The 15,657-nt window shown below is 46.3% G+C and overlaps 4 protein-coding genes across 4 annotated transcripts; 2 read left to right on the top strand and 2 right to left on the bottom strand.

Annotated features, from left to right (window-relative positions):
- Positions 1–2,137: 2,137 nt before the first annotated feature.
- Positions 2,138–3,245, bottom strand: RhiXN_11822 (cytochrome P450 family protein; the record flags this gene model as incomplete). The annotated part of the gene is made up of 8 exons (XM_043331637.1): positions 2,138–2,183; positions 2,235–2,301; positions 2,358–2,547; positions 2,604–2,617; positions 2,678–2,807; positions 2,860–3,002; positions 3,053–3,166; positions 3,224–3,245. 8 exons carry the CDS (start codon positions 3,243–3,245, stop codon positions 2,138–2,140), a joined length of 726 nt encoding a protein of 241 aa, XP_043185147.1.
- Positions 3,246–5,866: 2,621 nt separating this feature from the next.
- Positions 5,867–7,934, bottom strand: RhiXN_11821 (aldehyde dehydrogenase family protein; the record flags this gene model as incomplete). Its single annotated transcript, XM_043331636.1, has 12 exons — positions 5,867–5,927; positions 5,978–5,993; positions 6,046–6,139; positions 6,197–6,599; positions 6,652–6,673; positions 6,724–6,882; positions 6,940–6,991; positions 7,043–7,183; positions 7,247–7,317; positions 7,376–7,470; positions 7,522–7,678; positions 7,766–7,934. 12 exons carry the CDS (start codon positions 7,932–7,934, stop codon positions 5,867–5,869), a joined length of 1,440 nt encoding a protein of 479 aa, XP_043185146.1.
- An 821-nt stretch (positions 7,935–8,755) lies between these two features.
- RhiXN_11820 (ICE-like protease (caspase) p20 domain protein) lies at positions 8,756–10,815 on the top strand (the record flags this gene model as incomplete). The annotated part of the gene is made up of 14 exons (XM_043331635.1): positions 8,756–8,929; positions 8,986–9,073; positions 9,123–9,211; positions 9,265–9,325; positions 9,384–9,569; positions 9,624–9,715; positions 9,769–9,816; positions 9,874–9,963; positions 10,021–10,228; positions 10,294–10,368; positions 10,421–10,448; positions 10,567–10,621; positions 10,681–10,719; positions 10,783–10,815. The coding sequence occupies 14 exons, from the start codon at positions 8,756–8,758 to the stop codon at positions 10,813–10,815; spliced, it is 1,266 nt and encodes a 421-aa protein (XP_043185145.1).
- Positions 10,816–13,415: 2,600 nt separating this feature from the next.
- On the top strand, positions 13,416–15,541 carry RhiXN_11819 (VHS domain protein; the record flags this gene model as incomplete). The annotated part of the gene is made up of 15 exons (XM_043331634.1): positions 13,416–13,444; positions 13,601–13,794; positions 13,974–13,990; positions 14,048–14,074; positions 14,126–14,252; positions 14,308–14,369; positions 14,418–14,465; positions 14,536–14,547; positions 14,608–14,632; positions 14,687–14,979; positions 15,043–15,117; positions 15,171–15,250; positions 15,304–15,361; positions 15,422–15,460; positions 15,509–15,541. 15 exons carry the CDS (start codon positions 13,416–13,418, stop codon positions 15,539–15,541), a joined length of 1,119 nt encoding a protein of 372 aa, XP_043185144.1.
- Positions 15,542–15,657: the final 116 nt, after the last annotated feature.

Genomic DNA, 15,657 nt, shown 5'->3' with positions numbered 1-15,657 from the left:
CATAATAAACTATGCTTATACTGTGCCTAGATTAGCACTGGGCCTTGGGCTGGCACGCGAAGACAAAGACAAGAAGAATGCGCACACATAAAAGGGGGGGAAGAAACGGGCATACGACCGGATCGGCGGACGCATGGGGGTGGGAGCCGGAGAGGCGGTACGCCGAACCGGGGTGCCACTGGGGCCGAGCCACCGAGCGAGCTGGGTGGGCGGCCAAATAGGATTGTATGCGTGTAGAGAAGGCACGGGCGGGTGGGACTCGCGGAGAAAAAAGGGAGAAGACGGACTGGATAAGCTCTGCTGCGAGCGCGTTGTGCTCGCCGAACGTAGAATGGAAGAAAACAGAACAAGAGGCGTAAGTGCCGAAACACGAAATACAATAAACAGTGCGCAAACATGACAGCTACTGAGCAGTAAGGGCACATGCAACGACCTGGTCGGCCCAGTATAAGTTTTGCGTCCTCCATAAGCTCCGTCGCAAGTCTACACAGAAACTCAAGCAGATAAGAAAAAACGCTCCTTCCCGGTCAAAATTGCCCAGTTTGTGCAATGGATTCAGGATGCGTATCTTGTGACTTCTCATAGAATAAAATGCAAGTAATAATTCTAGCTTCGAGATCCCAAGTCCACTGTTTTAAATCGCCGAGCCCGCTATGCCGCCTGTAGAAATAGAATATGCGTAGGCATGGCCCCACATCCTCCTTGTATTTCGCTTCGATAGATCATGAGAGCATTTTCAAAGATTTGATTTTTGATAGTCATTCCAGGGGCTCCCCCTCATAATAGGCTAGAATATCCTCTTAGAAAATGCTAGTGTTCCTTAATCTAGCATGACTCCTAAAGTGATGCTTTTGTTACAAGAGGTCCTGGCAGTAGGTAAGGGTATCAGTCGATCGAGATATCAAATACCAGTCGTGATCTATAAGTAGGCATTCCATCCACGAGACAGATTCAGGGACGCTCCCTCCCGTGTACGATCAGGTTAGTCCCTCAAATTTGGCGCACGTGGAGCTCTGATACTAATCGAGATATAGGTCTTTGGAACCCGGCCAATCGTAAGGAGCAGTTGAGAGATGTAGCATGGAAATACAAATACATCCAAATGTATTGCGGTGTATGCCATCCTGGCTACAGCGGCCAGAATAGTGGCTTTGACCCGTTCCCTTCATTCGGACAGTTGTTATAGTAGCTCTTCATTCCCGGACAATATCGCGCATATGCACTGATTCTGTTATTGCGACACGAACGCGATGTAGACATAGATGGATTGGATAGGGTGGCATAGCATAGCTAAATCATACCAATGTATGACATAAATCAGCGGAAAATGAGCCAAAGAAGCTCCCCGTTTACGCTTTTTCCGTACAAAGATACCCCATTCGTGTGGCAGACGTTACGCATGTGTATGATTTATATAACTTCCCATAAAAGGAAGTGCAACACACGGTTCGAGTTTCGAAGGGCCTCCGATCCTGAAGTATCAAGCCAGTCGGATCATCCACGAAACAGAAGCCACGGGAAGATAGAATTTGGCCCACACCTGGTTTTCTCTCACTTCTAGAAATTAAAATAACTCTTACGATCATGAAAACATATTCAAATATACGATTTATGAAAGTGTTATACAGCTATTTCGGAGTTTCTGCCCCCCCTCGTTGCAGATTGGACCATTCTCTCAGAAGTTGCTGATGTTTCTCAGATCTAGCAACAATTTCACAATCAAATGGAACTGGGTGACTGGTTATCCAGAAAGTATCATTAGACCGGGTTTCTGAATTCGATCTCTTTACTTACTTGACCAGCATATTGGGACCCATTTGAGCGCTTGGCAGGATAGGTTTGCCTAGTGAATCGCATACAGGCCGGATATCAAACACTGTAAGCATCGTGGTTATTGTGCTAAACAAAATTGCTTCGGCGAGGTGAATCCCCGGGCAACTTCTTCATTTTTAGCATGTCAGCTAGCGCATCACCATCATTGTTGTATCTAGATCTACTTGCCTTCGACCGAAACCAAATAGTGGAGCACTTGGAAGATGAGGATTTAAAAACCGGTCTGGGTTGAAGATATTGGGTTGGGAGTAGACTTCTGGATTGTTACTCATTGCCCTGATGTGGAGAAGTCAAAAACGTGTGTCTACAACAATACAGAAGGCAACCAATCTGACCAGACGTTACCAATTCTACGGCATATAATCAGTCGGAAATTATAAGTACAGATCGTCAACACTCACACCATTGCTCCCTGTGGAATTTGATATCCTTTGTAATAATCATCCTTTATGCACCTATGTGGGATTGCTGGAGAGTTATTTAATTTAAAGTGCCCAAAGTAATTGAAGCAGGGATATTTATACCTAGCGGTGTAACCGGGCGCCACCTGCAAACCTCCTTAATGACACGTTCAATATAAGGTAGATATGGTCTATCGGCTAACTCCGGTAGTCGGCCTCCTCCCAGTAGAGCATCAAGCTCCATCTGGGCATTATGTTGTACCTCTGGATGGAGTGTCATTGCAAGGACAAAGACCAATAGCACGGCGACAGTCTAATAGATGAACGCTTCATAATGATGGAAAGCCTCACACAATACCCGAAACCTACTGTATCCGACGTAGCTATAGTAAATGCATATAGTCGGTGTTAGTAATCACTAAACCAGTATCGAATCTGCTAACCGCTGAACATAGTCCCTACAGTCCATCTAATTCGATCCTCCTCTTCCTTGAGTTCCTTCTGGTCTTTTTTCTGGCTAGCTAATTTCAAGAGTAGGCTAGTAAGCATTGATGGTGTCCCAGTCCCAGTCGTCTGTAATTTATGAGAACCTATTTAGATTATGCTAAGAAATCATAACCCTCACCATTTGAACTCTGGTCCAGTCGAATGGTGTATGTAACATTTTATCTTTCTCTTCTCTCCACTTGTTAGCTTGACGCTTCCAACCAGCACCAGGGAGCCAAGATGGAACATATTGTAGCCAGGGAATCACATTCACAAAGAAATCTGGACGGAACAATTCAGGTTAGGCATGAATGTCATATTAGCTTACACACTTCCGGCTAACGCAGACTGGCAGAGTCCTTTATTGGCGGCCTCTACGATCTTGACTAGCTCCTCATCAGACGATGAAACATCGTAGCCATAGGCGCTTGATAGGATCATACATGCTGCCATACTATGAGAGTGTGATAATCTACATACCCCATCTCGATTAGAACACGTACTGTTTGAATTTCCCCTCAACATTCTTAGGGTGGCTTAATAATTGACAGAGTGCGTGCCGTGATTTCCTTGTTATAATGGGCCAAAAGTCTTCGCTGGCCTTTTTGTGAAGGACTTCATGAGTCATCCTGCGCTGTTTGCGCCATCGCTCGCCGTAAGGTAGAAATGCCGTGTTGTTTCCCCATCCAGTACTGGATCCAGCCCCGGTGAGTTCCGAATGAAATCACACGTTACGTATCTGGAAGCTTACAGGTTTTTGTTTCTGACCATCTGTAGCTGTGGGCGATCGGAATATATAGCCGCTCGGTGAACAAGAATCTCATTTGCGGCCTCGGCAGAATTCAAAACAATGATGATTTGACCCATCATATTAAGAGAAATAATATCACCTGCCACACGTAAGTAAACACTTGAGATATCGCAATAAATAAGTACTTTGTAATTCATCGCCCCATTGCTTATAGGTGATATGCTCTTTCCCAGAAGGCAAGAAGCGTATGTGGCCGATAAAAGGGTCAGCCTTTGGTGAAGGTGGCAAGGAGAGACTCGTCTGTTCTCGTTTCGATCCCCAATATAATAGGAATATTAACAAAGATATCAGGCCCACGAATCGGCACAAGTCTTGAGAGTTAGTGAAGGGAAGATGTGTGCTAAAACCTTCCATTGCTCAAATATCAAGATAATAATTGGGAGTGAGTCTTATCTGCTGTTTTATAAGTTGCCATTCAATTAGGCGCTCATATAGTACCGGAACCTCCCACCTTGAAGTAAGAGGCGGAGTAAGCATCAATTCACGATCGCGAAGTAAAGTTTCCATCACACTAACCCAGCATGGTCTGTAGTTACGATGGTTGGAGCATGAATTCGCCCAGCTAACAGAAATCGCCTCGCATACAATCCCCGTATGGAAAGTTCGCCGAGTTGAGAAGTTGGCTCCAAATCAAGGGCTTTGTATGCTGCTGTGAGAACCTCGTTGTACTTCCTCGCAATGTGCTATCCAAGGGGCCTGTTCTCAAAAGGGATAGTAGACGATGAGCTTTGAATGGGTTTACCGTAAATCGCAATTACAACCCCAGGATTTAAGTAAAGTTTGAGACGATAGTCCAAGTTCGCTACCAGTCTTTCGTTGTCACCAGAGGTTCTTGGCTCGTCACAGCCGCAATAGCTGTTACGTCGGCACACTCTGCACAGGTGCCCTCCTTGCTCACTCGATATCATGCCAATTAACTCAGAATCACGGACGCTAACGCGATTGTCTAGCACCTTGCGAGGAGCCAGAAACCTCTGCTGAAAACGAAAGACCGGTAACAAACTTGGACTATCGTCACGAATTTACTTTAGGACACACCGGTAAAACTATGCACCGCAATTTCTATATATTGAATGCTCCAATCTGGTACATTCCGAACAACTTATCCTCTGCCCGCTCGCCCGCGTCGGCCACGAGACCCAGACCGGTGAGGTTGGGGAACCCCCGCGGCTGCGAAGCAGCGAGGGTGGACCGGGGGCGCCCGACCGCGAGTCTGGCTCGTGGGTGGGCGGTCCAAACCAGCTGTCGTGACCTATGGGATGGTGGGTGGGATAGAACGACACGCAAAGGCGTGCCGCGACACTTGGTGTGTACGAGGCCGGACGGTGGAGGAGGTCGGACGCAAGTCGACACGGCATGAAGCGGTCGTCACGTGACTCGCTACATGCTCCGGCTAAGTCGCTGTTTTGCGACTCCGCAGGCTTCGTCGCAAAACGTCCAAATCTGTGCTTACTTGAAAGCTTTATCTATATATATCTGGTCTGCATCGCTTTATTCTCGCGTGAAAATGAGGTGCTCGCTAATTAGATTATTGATATGAGTAACTGTACTAAGATCTTGCTCTAACATACACGGTTATTGATAGATATCTCTAGGAAAACCATATCTGTGGCTTTCTGGTAAGGAGCTCCTCCTATGCTTGCACTAGTTGCTACACATATATGATCTATTAATGTGCGGCATATGATTTTATCTGTGGCAAAATTATAATAAGGCGAGAAATGAGATCAGACAGAGAGCGCATCGAATTGAGCAGAGAGGGCCGCTGGGGTCACGTTAGCGACGCCGGTAAGGATGGTCGGGGCGCCGGGACGCCGGGGGAGGTTTGCAGGTCAGGCAGTCATTCCCCCTAGGCGCACTGTGTATTGGTAGGTGGGACGAAAAATAACAGCCGCGTGAGATTCTGGTGAGATGGGCGGTGTCTGGTTAGTGGGAGGTCACGTGCTGGCGGCAGGGAACTCGACTTCCCTAGTGAATAAGTCTACGCCGCGGCTCGCCAGTAGCCCCGAGCCACACCGTGCAATTTGTATGTCGCCTAAGCATTCCAGACCTCTTATCGGAGGGGCAAACCATTCAATGTTTGGCTATCAAACACCAGTTCGATATTTCAATCGATCTCTTTCAGATTTAGGCAATTGCATTGTATATTTTGAACAATGTATGCCATAAAGCAGGACCTACTAGACTAGCGTAACGTAAAAGTTTGGGCTTGATCTGCGAGTTACCACACTAGAAATTCCGGACATTTGAAGTAATACATTATTGAACTTGAACAATCTGTACAAATTTAACAAGTAAACTTTTAATCACTTTCATCGGCATATTAAGCGTGCATTTATGCCGTTGGGAACTTGTGCAGTTCATTGACAGTTATCACTTTCAGCTGAGTAAATTCCCTAAAATGCCTTTAGCCCCGTTGACAACTTCATAAAGTTACAAAACTTACTTTATTCCTTCCAGACCTATACAGAAAAATAAGTGTGAGATATTAGTGACAGTTAAATTTGAGCATACCATTGAATCGTCCCCAGCCGCTCTTCTTCCAACCTCCGTGTGGAAGAGTAGGATAGTCGTGGATGGTTGAATCGTTAATATGAACCCCGCCAGACTATACCAAATGCAATTGGAGAACATTCAAACAGATGTAAAGAAAAAAAAAACCAACCTCTATGCGTCTAGCAATCGCAAACGCCCTCCCCAAATCCGTCGAGAAAACAGCAGCACTCAATCCAAACTCACGATCGTTCGCAATCCTCACAGCATCTTCCTCGTCCCTGAACCTAATCACACAAACGGCCGGCCCAAAAATCTCGTCCGTCACAATGCGCGCGGATTCGGGTGTGTTGTCCAGGATGGTGGGTTGGATGATGTTTCCTGACCCAGTGGAGCCAGTCACGAGGGACGCCCCTTGCGCGACGGCGTCGTTTATGAGGGATCGGACGCGGTCGGCGGATTGGGCGGTGAAGAGACCACGGTAGGCGGATTCGGGAGATTGTCCGGCCTTGAGAACGCGGCCTTTCATGGTGTTTAGGAATTCATCGGCGATAGAGTCATGGAGAAGTAGGACGCTGAGAGATAAGTTAGCACGCATTGTGTTGGAAACCAGACACGAAGACTGACTTTGCTGACATGCAAATCTGACCTGTACGCTCTCGTAAGAATTGCTTTTCTGGGACAAATAGATTGCCATACCTGAGTGGGTGAATGAAGCATGGATAGCATTGTTCACGGCGTGTTCGATGTCAGCATCTTCGAGAACGATGAATGGTGCTGCACCACCAAGCTCCATTACTGAGGGTTTCAAGTGGCGGCCACACATCTCGGCGATCTTTGCGCCGACCGGGGTAGATCCTATTTAGGCACGTCAATGTGAATGACTCCACGATTTCATTTGGAGTGAATACCCACCAGTAAAGTTAACCTTACGGATTGCTGGGTGAGCCACCATCGATTCGACAACCTAGCAGACCGTATGATTAACTGAATAGATGAGAACGTGATTTGAGTCTACCTTGGGCGCGTCTCTTGGGTCAACGTGAACAACATTAAGAACGCCCGCTGGAAGCCCGGCCTCTGCGAAAATCTGGGCTACAGCATTGTGTATACGGGGCGAATGTTCAGAGCTCTTCAAGATAGCCGTGTTCCCGCCAATCTATCCCCACGAAAAATAAATAAGCGCCACGGATATAACGGACGATTCCACAAAGGCGCTCACAATTGCATTTGAGACCGACCGGAATCCAAGCGTTAACGCCGCATTCCAAGGTGCAATCCCAAGTACGACACCTGTGAAGATCTGAAATGAAATCGACTGTCCAAAGATTGAAATGGAAGCATTTCTTACCGAAAGGTTCTCGAAAGATATATCCTTCCTGGCCTGGAGCCGGACGCACGACTTCCGCTGTAAGTTGTGTAATTGCCGAAGCAAGCTCTTCCAAACTGGGTCTAATATTAGTAACAAGGTTATGTGAAGAGCGCTGCAATACTCACGCGGCAATTGCCAACGTCATATCAACGTGAGTCCAAGCGACCGAGTGGGTTGTTTCGTAGGTTGCGAGCTTGACAATGTCATCCTTGCGAGTTTCAATGATGCGAGCTGCATTTTGGAAAATTTTGCGACGTTCAATTGGCGAGGTAGCTTTCCAAGCTATAGTTACGTGAGCATATTAGCCTGCCGTTTGATGAGTTGATTGCTTGCCTGGAAACGCCGCTTTGGCTGAGTCGATAACAGCACGAGCGTCGTCCTCGGTAACGGCGGTTACATCGAACAAGTGCTTGCCAGTGTGAGGGTCATTTCGAGAATAGGTTTTCGAAGTAACATATGGCTTTCCGTTGATGATGCAAGGGACTTGAGCTGCTGAGAGCGGATTGGAGAGCACATCGATTGAAGCAGTGACAACCATAGTGAAGGTTATTGTATATGTTTAGATCAAGTAATTTTAATACACAAGTGGGGTGTGGGATAACACAAATGTGTTGGTTGACGTAGGGAGCATCAGTGGTTTCCAAGGAGCATCCTTATAGGTAGAGGGAACCGGCTCGTGACCATAGATATATTCCCGAACCGGTTAATTAGCTATTGGCTTATATTTTAACCGGTGGCTCGCTGATTAAACTTATGTATATCCAACCCACCCTGATTCAACAGGTTGCGGCCGTTAGCGTTATCGTCGTGAGGAAGACCCGTTGGATTCCCCGCACTGCCATCCGCGGGATCGAATGCCACGTGATGTACTTGACCCTGATCGTCTGTTTATGGCAAGTGCTGGCGCACCGAATCAAGACACCCACGGCCAATTGCAATATTGCAACATCAATATACGTGCGCATTGAGTCGACCCAAGGGGCTTTTTGTTGGGAATATTAATACGTATATGTATTCGCAGGATTAACTAGCACAGCACCGAGTGGCATGTTTCATATGTATCGTTGACGCTATTAATCCTCAACAGGAATCTTGAAGCGCGCTTCTGACTAATGTTTGAGGTTACATGATCCAGAGGTGAATTCTTTCTTCTCTCCCGGCATTTTGCTGGTAGTTTCACAGTCTATATACTCTAGTTGGCAGCAACTGTGACACGTTTTGATCGCTCATCCAAGTACAGTAATATTTGTTGGGTTCATATATATAGACGAGTGTATCGATCCAAGCAACCCCATCTCACTCACCATCCCAGCCTCTCTCTAAACGCTTCGCCTTATCCCTACTTCATTGGTGAAGCTCATGACATTAACGGTCACCCAGTCTGCTTCGCGTGGTGCACAAGACTTGCCGGTTGCCACACCCTCTTCTCCAGATCGTAGAGAAATAGTGGCCTTTATAAAGCACGCAATCTCGGACGGCGATCTCTTGCCCAACACTTCTGATATTAAACCGGCTCGACGAAGAGCTTTAATTGTATTATTCCTTTTCTTTTCTTACCAAGCTATTACCAGAACTAATGGACCGTAAAGATCGCGCCACAATATCGAGAACCCGGGCAAACCTTTGGTGCATTACCGTCCACTGCCGCCGACGTCAAGCTAGTTTACGAACTTCTCGGTAAGCCCAATCCATGCGTTTTGTGGATGATGACTAAGCCAACCCAAAGTTCGGTCTGGCTACGATCGCCGAAACATTCGTATCCTCTGCGATGTGTGGAGTTTTAACGGTCGAGCTCACCCGACTAGAGAAAATATTGTGAGCATTGTCTTCTTGTGACTTTGATGGGCAATTCCTGATTATTCTTCTAGTTGCATAGTTTGGACTGGCTAGTTGCAGGGGCGACCAAGGGAGATTTTCGTTTTCTACACTGTAAGTATTACGGTGGTTGTCAAATTCAGAGGGCTAATCGCTATTCCTTGCTAACAAGTCAGTGGCCATGGGACGCAACTCACAACTGACTCGTCGAAAGGAAAAGAAAGCCGAATTCTGAACTCCAATAGCTGGTTAAAGATGCCCGGAGGATGGGACACCGAACTGTCACCTAGTACAATGCGTGGCGAGCGAATTACGGAGCAGATTATAACCGAGGCCGAATTGGTGTATTATAATGAAGGTGAATTGCTTGCTTGAAATACTGCATAACGGCTCCTGATCCTGCTTTTGAAAGCAATTGTCACTAGGATTAGTGAGGAGATGGATGCAGACCTAGACCCAGAGGGTAATGAGGATTCGGATTCCATTGGAAGAATATGGGATCGGGTGCGTATTGGTCTTTTCAGTATTATTTGTAAGAGGCTTGATGTCTTTGGCAGGAATTGAACGAGTATATATCCAAACTCCCTGAAGGTTGCACTATCACGGTATGTGTTGTTCAAGTTTGTGCCCAACTTTGTCTTGCTAATTTACGTCTACATTAGTGTATCATGGATGTAAGTGAAACCTCTGCCGCGCATAAAATCTTATTTATTGGACACCTCGATAGTGTTGCTCCAGCGGAAGAATTCTCAGTACGTCTTGGGAGTATGACCTCGTGCAGTTACTAAAGCTATCACTCCGACTCGTAGACCTCAGTAGAAAGCTCCAAGGAAGCGGATTCAGGGGAAAGTCTACTCAAGCAACAACCAAAAGACCACCGCTATACATTCCATCGCTGCCTTCCTTCAATCCCACTACAGAAAACACACCTCGCTCCCCTCTCCGAGCCTTTTGTCGCCCACAATTCCCAGCATTTCAGCCATCGCGTCAACGGTGGTGAACGTCCTCCCTCAAATGGTTCGATATGCGCGTATATGCAATGCGTAGGAAGGGATACCAGATCAATCCTTGGGATCGATTAGTTTGCATGGAGCGCCTGCCACCAGCGTCAATTGTCATGGGACTCGAACGACTGTCAAAACGGACTCTTGACCCGGGTATGAATATTACTTGCATCTATAGTTGACTTGGCTCTGAAAAATGCATTAGACTTTTACCGAGACTTGTCTTCGGTTGGGTACGACGGCGGAATCACCCACCCGCTTCACATACAATACACTTTTTGAAGAAGTCAGGCATGTGTCTTTGATGATATAATGAGCTAAGAACTTGCCTGTACTGATGCACGAACTTAGTAAACTCGTTGCAGAGCCGAGCAATTTTCCGAACCCGGTACCTCAGTTTGTCCAGGTAAGCGCTCTGGGGCTTAGGTATCCTAGAAAGGTACTGATCATTTTGGCAATGAATAGCTTTGGACTTCGTTTCAGGAAGAGAACAGACTGATCGAAGTGGGTCTATAATTTTGTCCAAGGCGAGGCGGCCGATATTAATACTTTCTCCTTTTAATTCAGACAAGTCTATTGGATTCCTATGTCGAATTCTGATCGACTGTTGAATTTCCGTTAGGTTCCTAGTGGTCCCTAACTTTGTTTGCTTATTGTATGTATCCTTTACTTTGTTACGTTTCGTGTCTCGGGTTACGTATATACCCCACATAACGCAGAATATGTGTAGCACTTATAGTTGACGAATTTCTTTAATCACCATATTGAGTATCAATGCGCCCATTATTTAAGTTTTCAGTCAAATAGTCGTCTGACAATCTTCCATGGATCCTCAAGACCTTATGCCAAAGTTCAATGGCTTCAAGTCAATCCGCTTCGCTAAAGGAGTGTATTGAATAAAAACCCGTCTTGCGCTGCCGTTGTGAGCTTGGCGCACAGCTGAAAGAAATTTTGTCTGGGAATCAAGGTGCTACACTTCTTGAATACATATTATAATGACAAGAACCCGTTGGAAGCTGCGGCCCGGAGTCTGCGGGGGGTTTTACAATCTGGGACTTGTGCGCAGGGTTTGCGAGTGTCACCGGCTTAAGCATTAAGTGATTGCAGCTCGTTGTTGGTTGTTCAACACACAGCTTGTAGTGCTTGTTCTGCGGGTCATCCTCACGTCTTAGTACCCCATGCTCATCTTTTGCCCCACACCGGATCTCCTATCCACACCTGGCTTCTGACGGGTTCCCTACTCTGTATTTGGCCTCTTATTAAAGAAGGCTTCGTCACCTCTCGACTCGTTGGTTCACATCTGCGCACAAGTATATAGGGCCCTGGGTTGAGATACGTTTTTTGATATGGCTTATAGGAAGCTGTAGCTCATTCAGAATATAGCTGATGAGCGCTATTACGCATACTTGGCCTCGGGCCGGAGCAGCAATTAGAGAATAGACGTGGGTAATGGATATATAGAAGACACAGACGACCGGGGCTGGAGGACGAAGAGGGATGGGGGGAGGTGAGGCGGTACGCCAAACTGGGGTGCCATCGGGGCCGCGCCACCGAGCGAGTTGGGTGGGCGGTCAAACCAGGTCGAATGCAAGTAGTATAGGTGTGGCTGGACGGGGCTCACTAAAAAAGAAGAGATTTTAAGGACAAAGCCGCTGCGAGTACAACGGCCACGGCGCGTGGTGTGTTGTGGTGTTGTTTGTGTGGAAGGGAAAATAAAACGGTATACAAGCGCCGTGTCGTAACACAATCAACAATGCGAATACGGCACAGAGGTGGACAGTGCGAGGCCCGGTCTGGCTCGCCCGGTATAAGTTTTCAGCCTCCACAGGCTACCTCGCAAAACTCCACATATTTGATTCGTGTATAATCTCCGACTTGATCAAGCTCTACTCGAGCTAATCACATTGCATTCAACGCTTTTTTACACTTATTCATCCTGGTCGCCCAATAGTAAGCGAAATTAGTAAGGGCCCGTCTTTCTACCTTCCACGGCTGAGTCTGTGCATGAGACCATGAATCTGCATCCGAAAAGTGGAACCCATTACCAGTAAGATGTTTTAGGGATGATCGTTTACACCCTGGGCGTATATGAATTTAGTTGCCTAGCCGATAGGTATTGAACAAGGTATCGTACGATGATGAGATACCCTATGACTCGTCTTGTGACTCGACTGTTGCCTCGTTTATTGGTCCATTTAATGACTCGAGATTCCTTTTCTGTATATGTTTATATTACTACTCACGCCGTATGTGTATACAAACCCTGGGTCTCGATGATTCTCGACCCAGGGCTCTTGTTAACGTACTCTCATACTCTGTACTAAGCCGGTACAAACCATCAATTAGCTAACTATATACTATATCGCGTTCAACTAATTTTCCACTGTGCATGTACTTGGGGATTGATTGCCCTCAATAATAGACCCTCCTCATTCCTTCCCAGTCCATAAAAATGAGGAGTAAGAGCTTTAGAGCACTCACCGTTAGAGTAGCCATGGAGGTCGGCTCTCACGCGTGTTTGCACCCAACACTTAGGGTTTTCATAAACACGTTTCAGGAGGGCGGCAGTTAGTGTGGCTAAATTAATCTCTGACTTTGCATTGCAGTGTAACCCAAATGTACCAAATATGATAACTGGGTTTGGGTTCTCCTTGCTTTGGCCCCAAATATATCTATCCCTCCAAAGCGATCGCAGGATACTATATATATCCGTCAAGTCCACAGGAACGCCTTAACATGTTCCGAGCCCTAGGTTACCCCAATCCATGCATTCCTTTTCAGCGCTTGAATACAGATCGTTCCTGGGCGGCTATAAAAAAATTAATCACACGGCCAGGGTCCCGATCAATCGATTCAGGTCCAATACATTGTCAAGTCTGTTGGCTTGGTACTGGCGCTCAATCCCGAGCGCATATAAAGAAATGTAGGTTTGATTCTATATTTCTACTGGGTTTACTATCTAGCTTATATGCTGTCCTAGACCCCGAGACAATCCTCCAAAAACCCCGCCTCCCCGGCTTCCGCTCAGTGATCGTGTCCGTCGTCGCATCGCTGCATATTTCTATACGAACGAGCCGGAGTGGACATTCCACGCCTGGCTTGATTTTGTTCCCACACATGCCGAATGCTGGGGAAAACTCCGATTCCCGATGGCGGCGACTACATTTGATGCGCCGCAGTAGTCGACCCACTCTCGCCATATGGTAGGCGTGACTCCTCATTTATTCGGGTAAGTGCTTTATCTTGAGTTTATTACTTACTAATTGAATGCAGTATGAGTTCGAAATGGACGCGAACGAGAACTATCCTAATCGCGACATCGAGATGGTCGAGGCGTTTGGTTACGGGCGCCTTGATTTCATTATCGCTCTTACTCTCCCCCAAGCCGGAAATTCAAGCTGGACGACCCAAAACTTCACATCCTGGCGCATGTAACCGAAGCCAAGGGAGCGGAAGGCGATGCGAGGACGGAGCCAGTCTCGTTCCGCAGTTGGGACGATCGGTTATCCTCGACGTGTCTTCAGTTAAGCACGTCGTCGGGCGAGTTTATACAACAGGCGTCAAGCGCTCGGGAGAATGGTACTAATTGACCGTTCTTCGGGCGTTTGTGAAACTGCCTTTCGCCCGGCCGAACAAGTGTATGAGGATGAAGACTAAATTACATGTATTATTTCTATCATTATTGATACTTATTTACATGATTCATCAGGTAAATTGAGATGTGAATATGCACATCTAAAGTTTACATGCGTGAGCAGGTGCCCTCACGGAGCATGTAAATTGACGAACCTACAGGTAAACTTTAGCTGGATATTTTACTTACCCGCTGCAGCTAAAAAAAACTTTACCTACCGATCAGGTATGTTTAGCTGTTTCGCTTTTCACTGTGATAATGGCAAAGAGATTCAAGATTCAGACTGGGATCCATAGAGAGCCCAAGGCAAAAGACACAGAGCGATCAAGCTCTAACGTTACGTCCAAGAGTAGAGTCTCTTGGGTGACAGTTCCAAAAAACGAGTTGAAACACTATAATGAAGGTTAGCGAGGTGGCTAACGCTGTTGAGTGACAAGAGTTCAACAGTCACCCTACAGGAATAGCAACGAGAAAAGATGTCAGTGACAGAGAGCACCCAAGAGATATGATTTTAGATAGTGTACGCAGGAAATAAGTGTTTCTATATAGTTTACTAACTATTGTCAAGACGTTGAATCAATGCTTCTCAACTCTTCCTGAAGATTGTATTATCACAGTAAGTAATACAGCAATTAGTGTCACATTTATATCTGGGTTTACTAACTTTGAGTATCTCATTCCACTAGTGCACGCTCGATGTGAGTATCTACGTCATTACCAATGCATCAAATGCCTAAGTGGGTAATACAATAACCAAGTGTTGTGCAAGTGGGAGAATGATTAGTACGTCAATCCACTTAGAAGCCCTCGGTATGGTGTAGGCTAACTTGACCCCAGATCTTCCGACAAAAGTGATAGGAGATGGGTTTAGAGGAAAGGTCACGTACTCGTCGGGAAAGGCGTCTGATTTACACGAGAATGAGCACGCTAAAATAGGCGATATTTCAAGCCATTCTAATCAGATCACCAACAACTCGAATCCGGCTGAAGATACATCCGGGGTAGGAGGAACTATAGAAGCCTTCGCTCGACTCGTCTTTCAACCGCTCAATGTTGACCCTGTGATGGTAACGTTACACGAGAACATTCCCGAAAGAGAGAAAGCAATGAACCGCGTGAAAGCCCGGATTGTAAGTTCAATACCAGAGTACCGTCGTTTTATCTAATATAGGCCACTGGAATTTCGATCGAAGCTATCTTGGAGTGCTAGTCATCAGCGTCAAGAAGCTTGGGATCATAACGATGGCAGCGCGGGACTGTTTACAAAGGTGAGTCTCCACGAATTTAGGCCCCTTTTCTTATATAAGCCCTGTATGCCTAGTCTTTCACCCAAGCATGCAAAGAGCTGAAAGCGACCCAATCTGGAACATTTACCTATAAGCAACTTTACCATAAGGCCAAGTGAGTGTTAATTGGTAACAAGAAGTGTCTATTGTTTACTATACCACACCTAGTGAACTTGTCTCTCGACAGCGGGAAGAAGCTACCCATCCCCGTCCCCAATTTGTCCAAGTAAGTCCTTGTTGCAGCTTCCTTGGGTGCTTTCATGAATCAAATAAATTTTTCGTTTAGTTGTGGAGTTCGTTGGAGGATGATGAACAAGACACCAAGGTAGTTTGACCAGTAGGTTTATTGTTGAGTACTGAAACGTTATAATAGGATAAGTTGTTAGAATCTCTCGTTGTCTTTTAATATGGGGAGGAGAGATTCCAGAGTAAAATCTCCAAGGGTTGACTCATTTCTCGAATTGATGTCTGTATCGTACTACCCTCAAGAGTGGAAATACTCTCTAAGGGGAAATGCAATTC

Source organism: Rhizoctonia solani, chromosome 12 (assembly GCF_016906535.1).
Source record: "Rhizoctonia solani chromosome 12, complete sequence".
Taxonomy (NCBI): domain Eukaryota; kingdom Fungi; phylum Basidiomycota; class Agaricomycetes; order Cantharellales; family Ceratobasidiaceae; genus Rhizoctonia; species Rhizoctonia solani.
The sequence above is the reverse complement of the archived record's forward strand: the minus strand, read 5'-3'. Positions and strand labels throughout refer to the sequence as shown.